The following is a 13,120-nucleotide window of genomic DNA, read 5'->3' as shown; positions in this document are numbered from 1 at the left end:
TGCTTTTAAAGATCAGCAAGGCTGTGTGCAGGGCTGCAGCCTGAGCAGAAGCCTTTTTCCTTCTTTTTCCTTTTGGCCCAAAGGTTAAGGCAGCAGAGGAGACAAATACAGTGTGGAGGCAGAGGGGCCACATTGTCACTCGGTTGCACAAATATGATTTCACGAATTACTGATTTTGTTTTCTTTGAGTAAATTCCCCGAAGCGGAATTACTGGGTTGTATGGTATTTCTTTGCAGATTTTTGAGGAATCTAAATACTCTTTTCCATAGCGGATGCGCCAGTTTACATTCCCACCAGCAGTGCACAAGGGTTCCCTTTTCTCCACACCCTCACCAACACTTGTTATTTCTTGTCTTTTGGATAGTGGCCATTCTGACTGGTGGGAAGTGATACCTCGGTGCGGCTTTCATTTGCATTTCCCTGATGATGAGCCATGCGGAGCATCCTTTCATGTGTCTGTTGGCCACCTGTATGTCTCCTTTGGAAAAATGTCTATTCAGGTCCTCTGGCCATTTTTTAATAGGATTATTTGTTGTTGTTATGTTGCTGAGTTGTCTGAGTTCTTTACATATTGGATATTAGCCCTTTGTTTGATATGTCATTTGCAAATATGTCCTTCCATACAGTAAGTTACCTTTTCATTTTGTTGTTGAGGAAACACGTTTTTAAGGCTCTGTTGAGATATAATTCATATACCATATAGTTTGCTTAAAGTATACAGTTCAATGGATATTAGTGTATTTACAGAGTTGCACAGTCATCATCAATATCTAATTTTAGGACTTCATCACCCCAAAAATAAATCCAATCCCTGTTATTAGTCTTCCCCAGTTCTTCTCCCCACCTCCCCACCTACTTTCTATCCATAAGATATGCCTACTCTTGACATTTCATATAAGAGAGCCTTACAGTCTGTGATCCTTTAAGCATGGTTTCTTTCACTTAACATGATGCTTTCAAGGTTCATGCAACTTGGAGCACATGTCAGTACTTCCTTCCCTTTTATTGCTGAATAATATTACATTGTATGGCTATCCTGCATTTTAAATAACTATTTGAATAAACATTTGGGTTGTTTGTACTTTTTGGCTATTGTGAATGAACATTCCTGTACAAGTGTGTGTGTGGATGTATGTTTTCATTTTTCTTGGGTATATGCTTAGGAGTTGCTGGGTCACATGGTAGCTCTGTGTTTAACCTTCAGGAACTGCCAAGCCATTTTCCAAAATGGTTGCACCATTTTTCATCTCTGCTAGCAATTTATGGGGGTCACAGTTTCTCCTGTCCTCGCCAACACTTGCACTGTCTCTTTTTCATTATAGCCACCCTACTGTGTGTGAGGTGTCATCTCGTAGTGGGAAAATGTATTCTTAACGGTTGTTTCCCCATTATAAAAATATTATGGGGATAGTTTGAAATAATCTGAAAAATTACTTTTAATATATTTAAAATGTTATGCATATTGTTAACATTTACACAAGACATAGTCTTAAAAATAAAGGTAAAAACCTTTTGACATTTAATCATAAACATGATATGTTTATGCAAACTCTTCCTACACATCATTTAAAATAGCCAACATTCTCGGAGGTGGATATATCATATTAAGTCGACCATTCCATTTTTCTCTGACATTTAGATGGCTCTCAGGATTTGGTAAGAGACCTGCTTTACATTTTCCTGTATAATTGTTTTTGCTTATGAATTTATTGTATACCAAAAAGCATCAAGATTTTCCTGAATTTTGGGAAAACCCAAGGATGTACTACCCATGGACTGCTGCTCTGTTCTTCCTACAGCCTCCTTAGGTGAGCTATCTGCTCAAGTGCTTAGTTGTCCGTGCTGACTCTTCTGACCTTCAAACTCATAAATTCAAATTATTGTTAAATATTACCAACCTCAGTTACCCACAAGTATCCCAAACCTAAAATCTTGCAAACTTAGTCCGTTATCTTCCTGTGCCCACAACTTGTTTACCAGTATCGTTAACTGACCCCAGCCATCCCAGGAAGAAACCCGGGAGACGCCTTCCCCTTCCATCTTGCACACAGCAAGTCAGGCCCATGCTCCGCTGACTTTGCTCTTTCTCACGTCTGTCTCCTCTCAGTTCTCACCACCACACTGGGCTTCCAAGCCCTCACCGCCTCTCACCTAAGCTGTGCAGTGGCCTCCTACTTGATCTCTCATCCTTCAGTACTACCCACTTAAATTCTTTCCCCTCACTACCGCTAGATGACCTACCTATAAACAAAGTGATCATGGTATTTCCCCTCTCAAAACCAATTTCTGTCCCTGTATTGCCTATGAAATAGAGTCTGCACTTCTTAATAAGGTGCACAGGGCTCTTTTGCACGTTCTGCTTGTCCCTTCTCTAGGGTAAAAATAGCAAACTTAGAATATAGGCATTCTTCAGTGAGATCAGTTAAAGTTCAAGAAGCCAGGAGTAACTGGCCTGGAATGTTTGAATATTCCCCAGATAAAGGAAAGTCACTCAGCACACCCTTGTCTTTATTGCGTTAATGAAATCATGTCATTGTAAGATTCACTTAGCCTGCTAAAAGGCCCAGCTTATTTTTTTAACTTTACCTATATGCTGTTTTTCCATTTCCATCCCCTAATCAAGTAATTTGCAGACTGGACAGTTCATTTAGCAAGCTAGCCCAGCCATAAACACAGCATAGTAAAGACAAGAAAGATTCCATCTTAAAGCTAAGATTGTATTTTAAAACCCAGGAAGTTAAGAAGATTCTTGTCTTGCCAATGGGTTTCATCCCTGGGCAAGTTCACTATGGATTCACTGTGACCAAAGAAGTGACAGTAAAATGTTCTTGGGGTGAAAGGATTATACCCAACTTTATTTTCACGGTGTCAGATCAGTCACTAACATCCTGTTCATTCAGAGCGAGTCTGCATGCAGCAAGCCAGTCTCTGCCTGTAGAGATGGTTTGTGGGAGGTAAATGCTCTCAGCTTTTGCTTATCTGGAAATTGTTTAATCCCTCCTTCAAATTTAAATGATAATCTTGCCAGATAAAGTATTCTTGGTTCAAGGCCCTGTTGCTTCATTGAATTAAATATATCATACCACTCCCTTCTGGCCTCTAAGGTTTCTGCTGAGAAGTCTGATGATAGCCGAAGGGTTTTCCTTTGCATGTGATCTAATTTCTCTCTCTGGCTGCTTTTAGTCTGTTGTTATCTTTGATGTTTGCCACTTTAATTATGTGTCTTGGTGTTGTCCTCCTTGGGTCCCTTGTGTTGGGAGATCTGTGCGCTACCAAGGCCTGAGAGACTATCTTCTTCCCCAGACTGGGGAAGTTTACAGCAATTACTTCCTCAAAGACATTTTCTATCCCTTTTTCTCTCTCCTTTCTCTTATACCCCTATAATACGAATATTGTTCCGTTTGGATTGGGCCACACATTTCCCTCTGTATTCTTTCATTCCTTGAGGGCCTTTTTTCTCTCTGTTCCCCAGCTTCTTTGTATTCCTCTTCCCCTAATTTCCATTTCCTTTTTCACATCCTCCGCCGTATCTAACCTTAAAACCTCTGTTGTGCTCTTCAACAATTGGGTCTCTGTCCCAAAATCATTCCTGAGTTCTTGAATATTTTTCTGTACCTTCATGAGTATGTTTATCATTTTCATTTTGAAATCACTTTGAGGAAAATTTATTAATTCAGTCTCACTCGATCCTTTCTCTGGTGTTGAGATTTGGCTTTGTACCAGGTTCCTTTGACATTTCATATTTGTATGTGGTGCCTTCTAGTGCCCAGAAGCTCTACTCTGTGGGGCTGCTCAGCCCCTGGAGTGATGTCGGGCGTCAAAGGGGAGTGGTGCTGGTGCCTGGGGGGAGGAAAGGGCTGTTTCCTGTTTCCTGGTTGACATGCCTGTCTCACCTGCCAGAACCGCTGGCCGAACACACAGGTGTAAGCCTCTGTGCTTTGTGATTGTAGCTGCTGTAGGCAGGGGCTTACCTCTGGCTGGCCTGACGCCAGGGCAGGGGCTGCCGGTTTTCGAGCCAGGTGCAGGCTAGCCGGGAGGAAGACACTGACTGCATATCGCAATGGGGGGCTGTGGAGTTGTGGAGCCAGCCAGTGGGAAGGAGCGCCTGAAGATTGTTTAAATTCCCAACCTGCTGGGCAGAGTGCACCCAGACAATTTTGTCTACCCGTCCTTTTTCCTGAGCAGTAAGCTCTGTGCAATCCTTGCCCCTTTAGCAGCCCTCTTGCTTTTCGGAGGTCTTTCAGACTGCCCGCCCAGATTAGCCAGATATGAATCCGTTTCCCACAAGTATCTGGAATCTCCATCTCTCCAGGTATTGGGCCTGTCTTAGCTTTCCAACCCCACTAATCACCAGGGCACCATGCAATGTAGGTTCGTGCTCCCTGAACAGGTCTCCAGGGCTAGGTGTTCAGCAGTCCCAGGCCTACACTCCCTCCCCGGTCTGTGTCCCTTCCTCCCTCTGATGAGCTGTGGTGGAGGAAAGCCTTGGGTCTGCCACGTCACAGCTTTGGTTTCCATTTCCATGAGATCTGCCCTTTTCTCCAGGTGTACGCAGTCTGGGGCAGTCTTCTTTCCTGGTACTCTTTCAGGATAAGTTCTTTTACTTATATTTTCATAAAATACGTGCTTTCAGGAGGAGGTCTCTATGTCACCTCTCACACCATCTTTAATACCTGGGAGGCTATTCCTCAGGGATGAGGGGAGGAAGTTGCACAGAGGGCTCCCTTGGGAGCAAGCATACCATGAGAACCTATGGCTGCCAGCCACCCGAATCCTCAGAAGCCTCCACTGGGCACACAGGAGGCAGTGGTTCCAGGCAGCACTGTGCCGTGTCTGTGTCCATCCCAGGATAGGCTGGGCCTGGTGAAGACGGCCCCACCTCTCCCTGGAACCCTATGGCTACAACACAGTGGCTGATGGCACCCAGGCAGCACATGGCATCAAACACGGAGGAGGACACATGCACGAATGGTGACATCCAACGCATGGTGGGGCACCTTGCCTCTCTGTGCAGCGGGACACGAGTAGAGGGGGCGACACAGCACAAAGGTAGCCAGGTTGGCCGCAGCTTTGTACAGGTCCTTGAGGATGCAGCGGGATGCTGGAGAGCTGCCCGAGTCTGTCAACAGAGGAGGTACCAGAGCACCTGCCCCGGCAGAGGGTCTGGGATGAGCAGGTAGAGCAAGAGGAGCAGGAAGCAGACTAGGGTCTTGGGGTGCCAGGTGCTGCCTGCCTGAAGCAGAAGCTCTCCTCTGCACGTAGCCAGGGCAGCAGCAGTGTTGCGGGCCCGATGACAGCAGCTGCAGGGCCACACAGGTGAACAGAAGAGGCAGGTTATCCCGGGTTCCCCCCATTATCCTGCTTCCACCCCATCCCCTCTGCCCTCTGTGTTCCTGGCCCTGTACAGAAGGGGTCTGGCCATCAGCAGCACCCATGGGTTCCCTGTCACGGAAAGGCTCATGAGCATCGCCTACTCACAGAGAAGGAAACTGGGTCCCAGAGGTGGAGGGGAATCAACCTTCACTCTGAGAGGTCTGGACTGGCAGTGGAGCTGGGATGCCAGCCCCACCTGTCTTTAGGACTCCCCCCACACCCAACAGAGCCCAAAGCTTCCCGCAGACTGGGGAACAGCCCACCCCTTGCCAATGGCACCAAGCCAGAAACTCACCTGGCCCTGGCCAGTAAGTTTAACTCTTGTGGGACCTGAAGAAAAACAGTCCCTTTCTGCCAGCCCTCTGGCGTGGGGGGCTCCAGCTGGCAGGACAGGCTGTAGCTGCAGGACAGAGGGCCACCTGTGAGCCTCTGGAGCCACACGTCTGGGGCCCTTCTCCAAGAGCCTGCTGGCAGCTGGAGCCCACACCCGCCTCCTGGCAGCCTCACCTCTCCTCTTCATCCATGGGCTCCACGGCCTGGAAAAAGGACTTGAAAAAGTGCTCATCGGGCTCCAGGTAGTACAGCGCGGCCATGCGCTTGTGCATCAAGATCTCACCCAGGACGAGAGTGACCTGGGGCAGAGGAAGGGCAGGATGCAGACAAGGAGGGGAGTGAGGAGTGGGGCAGTGGGATGGTCCTGGATCTTTGCTCACAAAGGAAACCACCTTCCCTCCAATGCCTACCAGCCCTGCCTGTTCCTACTGTTGGGTCTCCAGCTCCTCCTCCAGGAAGGCGGCCTTGATGCCACCCCATCCCCCACTTGACAAAGCCTTCAGTGCCCCCAGCTCTGCATATCTTAACTCTGTCAAGACACGTTAGACCCAGGGAATGGGCCAGACGGGGTCCTGCCCAGGGATCTTGACTCCATTTCTCACCTTATGTGGTACTACACTCAACACTCTCTTGCTCGTCTTGTCACCCTGGAAGGCAGGAAGGCAAACAAAGTGCATCAGTAGCAGTCCCCTGGGCCCAGAACAGGGCCAGAATGTCCCCACTCTTTCTCAAGTTGGAGGACTGCCAGGGCCCTCCAAGGGGCAGGCCTGCCCAGAAATAGCACCCAGACCTACCCCCAGCATCGGGGTTACCAAGAACGGGGACTGGACTAGGGAGCTGAGGCCTCAGGCGGGAAGGCACTGCCAGCCCCATGATGTGCTTCCTGCCCTGAAGGAGCAACATCCCCTCGCTAGGGCAGCGCCTGAGCAGGAGGCCAGTCCTGCTCAGATGCTGCCCCCTGTAGCCCTCAGCCCCACCTGCCCAGGGACAGGACCAGGGCTTAGGGGGATCCTTCTGGCAGTCCTCTCCAAGCAGCCCAGCTCGTGAGATGGATGGGAGACTCTCAGGAGAGGGCTGGCCGGGTGCTGCGAGCTCCGGGCTCACTGGGGCCTCTCTCCTCTCTAAAGCTCACCATCCTGCCCCACCCCCCCACCACCCATGCCCCTCTGGGCTCACTCACATCCTCATTATGTTCCGGGAGTTTGTCTACGAGCAGGTCATCCAAGAACAGTCCGAGGAAGGGGACCATGCCCTGTGCCACCTGGGTGTGGAGGTGATGAGTACCCACCTGCCTCACGGGCACCCACAGAGCCTCCCCTGAACCCCACACCTGCAGCCCCCAGCTCCCTTGGACCACCCTTGTGCTGCCTCCCTCCCCTCCCTTCGCCCTGCGCTGCTCTCCTGGTCCCTCCCAGGGCTGGCTTGTGGCCAATCCCAGGACCTGTGGTCCCTGCACCTGTCCTCCAACTTCCCCCTGTACCCAGCTGCTCTCGCCCTCCTCCTGGTCACCCCAGTGCTGGCAGCTCAGGGCTGCTGGCACCAGGAGCAGGTACAAGGTCGCCCCCACCACCCAGGACCCGCGCCACGCCACTCTCACCTGCTGCTTCCTACCCTGGGATCCCCTGGTGGCCCACAGCAGTTTCGTCGCGATGGACTTCGCCTCCTGCAAGGTCCAGGACACTCAAGTGCTCATGCTTCCCTCCCACATGGCCTCCCACCACCAGACCTTGCTTGATGGATGCATTGCCCTCTGAGTCTCCTAGTACCTATGCTGTCCCCACCTCCAACAGGCTCTCAGCCTAGGGCGATCCCAGCTCAAGCACTCACTAATACTCACAGGTGTCTGTGGGCCATGGCTGGACGCCCTAAGGGGTTTCGTCACCTACAGAGTGCCAGGGGAGATCCCTCTGCCTCCCAGGGTGCCCTGAGGACTTACTGTCTGTCACCTGGCTCTCACCAGAGCTCCCCTCACACGAACAGGTGGGATGGGCACAAAGCTGAAGCCCATTTTGTGCTCCCTGGACCCTGCTCACCTGGGAGGCCCACACCCCAAGGTGACAATCCTTGATGACCAGATGAGATGCCCAAGGCTTCAGTGGGGGCAGTGACCAGCTCAGGGGGACCCAGGGGAGAGGCCGACATTGCTCAGCCATAGGCCCTACCCGTGCTGCTGACCACATGCCAGCCCCAGCCCTGACTGGGGTACCATCCTCTGGTCCTCACTGGTTGTCAGGTCCCCAGTCAAGTGGAGCAAGGGAGGGAGACAAGCAGGACCCTCGGGGTCCTGCTGGACCCTACTTTCCCCATCAGCTACCCCCTCTCACCCCACACACACCTCGAGTCTGCCCCAAGTATGGGCCACAGCACAACAGAGGACTTGCCCCAAGGACCCCCTCCCTTCCAGACCTCTAGCCTCCATTTACCTCGAGGAGCCACTTCCTGTTAATGCCCTTGTCCCTCTTTTTAAGGTTTTTATATATCCTGGAGCTCTTCCTAAGGGGAGGGGAGAGGAAGAGGGAGACACATGGCCAGTAGGTGGAGAGTTGGGGGCAGACCCTTTTCCTGGGGCACCCAGGAGATCCACAAGCCTGCATGAGGCTTTCCACCACAGCCCTGAGCCCTGGGGAATCCGTGGCCTGCGGAGGGGGCTGCATGTTTCCACCCTGGGCCTCCATTCCCAGTCCTCATGGGGGCAAATCTGCTTTGGGCCAGGTCACTGTCCTTGGGGCAGAGACCTCCTGCTGAAGAACACATGCTCAAAATCTCCAATTGGTTTCAACCCACACCTGACATTGCAGGAAACCGATTCTTCCAGGAGAACCCCTGGCCTAACCCCACAGGGGAATCCGAGAGCCCACGATCCCTGTCCCTAGGCTCTGCTGCCTCCCGGGAAGTCCCAGCCGACTGACGGAAACTACCAAACCTAGGGGTGACCTTATCCTCTTAGGTGCCCTAGGCCTGGGGACAGGACAACCCACCAGGGAACATGTCGCCAGGTGCTCTCCAGACGACGTACAGCTGGGCTCTGCAGGGCCAAGAGAATGGCACGAAGGGACGCGAAATTTTTTGAGGGGCCAGACACTCCTGGGAGGGAAGACAGAGCTGAGAGAGGGGCCTGCCTCTCTGCTCTGTCACCCCATGTACTCCTTTCCTTAAGGAGACAGACACCCAGGGAGTCCCAGCACACCTGGTACCAGGAGAGCAGCCATCCTGGGTGGAAGACTGTAGCTCAACTCAAGAAAGGGGCCAGGTACGGTTGTCCCACCGCTGAGGCCTACAAGTGCAGGTCTGCACACCCCTGGCTCGAGGGGACCCAGGGACTGTGCTGGGGTCAGATGGCAGCCATCCACTCATGATGGCTGGCAAAGGAGGGGAGCAGTTCCCAAGATGCCAGGATGGACCCCATTGGCTGTCCAATGACATACCTTGGCCACCTGGATCCAGAACTTCACCACTCGGGCCCTTGTCCCTGGATGTCATGCTCGGGGCACCGAGGCAGGAAGAGGTGACCAAATTAGCCGTGTCACCGCATTGCCTGATGATGCGATGGATGGTGGGGGCCAGGAGCTCAAGGCCTCCCATCTGTGACTGGTGCCAAAAGTAGGCCTGGCATTCAGCATATGCCACCTTCGGTGAACAGCACCTGGGGATGACAAGGGGTGTCATCCTGCTGTGCCCCTGGTGCCCATATGCCCAGGCAGAGTTTTCTGGTCAGAGCTGGAGCCCACGCAGCTGAGGATGTGCTGTAGGCCCTTGTGGCCAACTGGCCTTCGGACCCCATCCACTGAGGCTCCCCAGGACCAGATACACAGGACGCCCACAGTGGCGAGGAACAGAGGGGCTTTGCTCGCAGACACCCTCACACACCTCCTCCCTGCCACACAAGGCAGCTCACCCTGCCCATCCTGGGGCATCTGCCTTCCATTCTGCAACCCCGTAGATCCAGCTGCCCACTCAGGTGCAGGTTTTCCCCCAAAACAATTCCACCCAGGGCCTTTCTTGGTGTCTGTGTCTCCCATGCAGTCAGGTCCATGGCAGGGGCCTCTGAAGTGGAGAGTCTGTGGAGGCCTGCCAGGCCAATGGCCTAAGGACCTAAGGCCCTGGCGGCACCTCCCAGAGCATGCCTCCCATTTCCTGCCCCTCCCATCCCAGCCAGGCCCTGCCCACCTTCCCTCCATTCCTCCTCATTGGTCTGCAAGTATCCCTAAGTGCTAGCCATACTGTCACCTGTATGGTCACTGAAGGCTTTGTGGGTGAGGAGAGTCTCTCATGACACGGGGTGAGTCCGTGGGGAAGCTGTGGGGACTTGGGCCCAGATCACATGAGTCCATAGCAGGTCTGAGGCAGCCCGTGACACAGGGAAGGCCCACGCCTGACCCAGAGAGCCCGCTCTGCTCACCGCACACATCAGGGTCAGCTGCTCGGCCACCAGGCGAGGGGGAAACGCCAGGATGGTCGGCTCCTCCTCCCTCGGCACATCCCAGGTGTTCACGGCACAGGGGCTGGTGGGCTCCAGTACTGCCTCGGGCTCTGCCAGGCCTGGTGCCATTCCATCAAGTGGTCCGGGCACCATGCCTGAGGGCTCATGGGGCTGCAGCTCAGGGCCTGGCACCGGGGTTGCGGCCACAGCTGGGACATCCTCTGGCTCTGCAGGGCCTGAAGCAGGTGACACCGGCCGTAGCTCCAGCACAGGGGTCTCACGGGGATCCTCAACAGGCTCTAGCGATGAATCCGGCCCTCCCTGTGCCTCTGGAGCCATCTGCATCTGCCGTGGTTCTGGAGCAGGACACAGGGACATGGTCACCCCGGGGCTGATTCACCATGCCTTACAATGACAGAAATCCCTCACTGCCTTGAAGGGAACCCCAGTCTGGAAAGCCCACCCTAGATGGTTCCCTGGCTGCAGGCCCTCACCTTCCATCTCTGCCACCGTGGGCCCCACGTGCTCCTCCTGGACCAAGTGGTGAAGGACTCGGCCCTCTGGGATGGATGAAAGCTGGCTGCCATGGAGGACGCTGGGCACATGCTTGGGCTCCCAGGTATGGCACCCAGCCAGTCGCATCCCGGGACTGGGGGTAGGCCTGTGTGTGGAAGTGTTAGAAGCCTGGTCTTTCCAGCTCCACTGCCTTCCCAGCCCAACCTTCTGTAGGACTGGCCACTGGGCATTCCCCTGCCTGTCGAAGCAACTGCTCCTTCCCCTTCAGACACTGTGTGTCTCTCCTGGGACCCCATCCTTTCCCAATCTCCCAAATAGGATGTCCCCAGTCATCAGCCTGCCCATGGGAATCCAAAGATCGCTGACCTGCTGCATTCTGATGGCACATCGGACTCCAGCTCGGGGCATGAGACCACTCCTGGGATATCCCAGGTGTTCACACCACAGGGGCTGATGGACTCTGGACATGGCTCTGGCTCGGCCAGGATCAGTGCCATTCTGGGAAGTACTCCAGGTACCGTGCCTGACGGCTCATGGGGCTCGAGCTCAGGGCCTGGCACCAGGGCTGAGGCCACTGCTGGGATATTCTGCGGCTCTGCAGGGCCTGAAGCAGGTGACACCGGCCGTAGCTCCAGCACAGGGGTCTCACGGGGATCCTCAACAGGCTCTAGTGATGAATCCGGCCCTCCCTGTGCCTCTGGAGCCAGCTGCATCTGCCGTGGTTCTGGAGCAGGACACAGGGACACGGTCACCCCGGGGCTGATTCCCCACACCTTACGATGACAGAAAAGCCCTCACTGCCTTGAAGGGAACCCCAGTCTGGAAAGCCCACCCTAGACGGTCCCCTGGCTGCAGCCCCTCACCTTCCAGCTCAGCCACCGTGGGCCCCAGGTGCTCCTCCTGGACCAAGTGGTGGAGGACTCGGCCCTCTGGGATGGATGAAGGCTGGATGCCATGGAGGACGCTGGGCACATGAGCTGGCTCCCAGGCATGGCGCCTAGCCCGTCGGATCCGGGGGTGGGGCTTGGGCCTGGGGGTAGAAGAGTGAGAAGCCTGGTCTTTCCAGCCACACTGCCCTCCCAGCCCACCGTTTTGCGGGCGTGGCCACTGTGCGTTCCCCTGCCTGTCCAGGCACCTGCCCTTCACCTTACAGACCCTGTGTGTCTGTCCTGGGATCCCATCCTTTCCCATCCTCCCAAATAGGACATCCCCTGTCATCAGCTCTCCTGTGGCAATCCAAAGATCGGTGACCTGCTGGGTTCTGCTGAGCTCCCCTGCCCCAAGCCCCAAACTCCTCCTCCGCCGTTTCTGAGCAGATGGACCGTGCCCCCTCTGGACCCAGTGAATGCTCACATTTTCAGATCCTCCTCAGGCCTCTTGTCATGCCCCCTGTTACATGAGGAGGCCATGAGGGCATCGCCCGTGACGCTCTCCGGCCGTGACCTGCGGATGATGCCTGAAGTGACTGCCCGACTCCACATGGGACAGGGTCCCAGTATTCTGTCTGCTTCCTTCACTCAGTTATGCTAAGTGTCCCCAAAGGGCCTGCACAAAGTGAGTGCTTCATACCTATTGTTGCTGAAGGAAGTCCTAACAGAACCTTGCCAGGTACCCCTCTGCTGCCCCCAGGGGTCCTTCATCTGGCCACGGTGAGGACAAGGACCAGGACCAGCCACAGGGAATTGCGAGCCCCCCACCTCCCCGTTCCCAAGGCTTCTTTCCATGTGCTTTTCCAAATTGAAGTGCCTGATAGGTAAGGCCAAAGGCTTTTCATCGAGTACAAAAGAGTAATAGCACCAAAGTGGCCCAGCTTGGCCGGGAGTCCTTTCTGCACTGCCCAGGACCAGGGGAGCCCATCTAAGACTCCTCTCGTAATCCCCATGGGCAACCTAACAGGCTGATCACCAGCCACCCTGCCTGTCAGAGGAGCATGTGGCAGCTCAGACACGTGTGGAGACACTCAAGACACACAGCGGGCTGCGGGCAGAGGCCTGACTGTGCCGAGGAGGTGGGGTGGAGGCTCACCGGGGGGGCCGCTGGCCCGTGGTCGGCTGGTCAGCGTCCTCGGGAGGGAGTGTGAACTCAGGAGTGCTCCGGCTGATGTTTATAGCTGGATCCACTCGGGAGGTGCACCTCCTCCACTTCCTCCTCTCACCCGTCCGGGGAGCCGTGCGCTTGGGAACCTCACTCCCATTGACAGTTGACTCATGTTCACGCTGAGGGGGTCAGCAGGGATATAGTCAGTGGGGAACCCAGGAACCTCCAAGACGAGGGAGGTTTGCAACTCACCTGAGAGTCCCCAGACCCCTGGGGTGCGATCAAGAAGAGGGAAGGGGTGCCCCAGGGAATGAGATTCTAGGCCTTCTGGAATGGGACTGTCCTGGGACACTCTCATGGGGAAGCCCTGGGAGGGCCCTGGCAGGTTGCCAGGTTTTGAACAAGGTCCTGGGAGATGGAGTAGGGGAATCCATCCACCA

At 54.4% G+C, this 13,120-nt stretch overlaps 1 protein-coding gene across 1 annotated transcript; it reads right to left on the bottom strand.

The window, feature by feature from the left end:
• Window positions 1–5,877: 5,877 nt before the first annotated feature.
• On the bottom strand, window positions 5,878–11,225 carry LOC140846386 (ral-GDS-related protein-like). Its single transcript, XM_073222401.1, has 10 exons — window positions 11,010–11,225; window positions 10,622–10,788; window positions 10,107–10,483; window positions 9,133–9,295; window positions 8,686–8,791; window positions 8,131–8,200; window positions 7,305–7,370; window positions 6,888–6,968; window positions 6,310–6,354; window positions 5,878–6,006 (listed from the first exon to the last, which is right to left on the bottom strand). The coding sequence occupies exons 1-10, from the start codon at window positions 11,138–11,140 to the stop codon at window positions 5,878–5,880; spliced, it is 1,335 nt and encodes a 444-aa protein (XP_073078502.1). The 5' UTR covers window positions 11,141–11,225.
• Window positions 11,226–13,120: the final 1,895 nt, after the last annotated feature.

Source organism: Manis javanica, chromosome 15, assembly GCF_040802235.1.
Source record: "Manis javanica isolate MJ-LG chromosome 15, MJ_LKY, whole genome shotgun sequence".
NCBI classification, from domain to species: domain Eukaryota; kingdom Metazoa; phylum Chordata; class Mammalia; order Pholidota; family Manidae; genus Manis; species Manis javanica.
The sequence above is the reverse complement of the archived record's forward strand: the minus strand, read 5'-3'. Positions and strand labels throughout refer to the sequence as shown.

Coding starts and splice junctions, on each gene's coding strand:
- LOC140846386 (XM_073222401.1), bottom strand. CDS start 11,140: ATGGCACTGATCCTGGCCGAGCCAGAGCCATGTCCAGAGTCCATCAGC. Junction 9,296..10,106: donor AGCTGACCCTGATGTGTGCG/GTGAGCAGAGCG, acceptor TTTTGGCACCAG/TCACAGATGGGAGGCCTTGA. Junction 6,355..6,887: donor TCCCGGAACATAATGAGGAT/GTGAGTGAGCCC, acceptor CCTGCCTTCCAG/GGTGACAAGACGAGCAAGAG.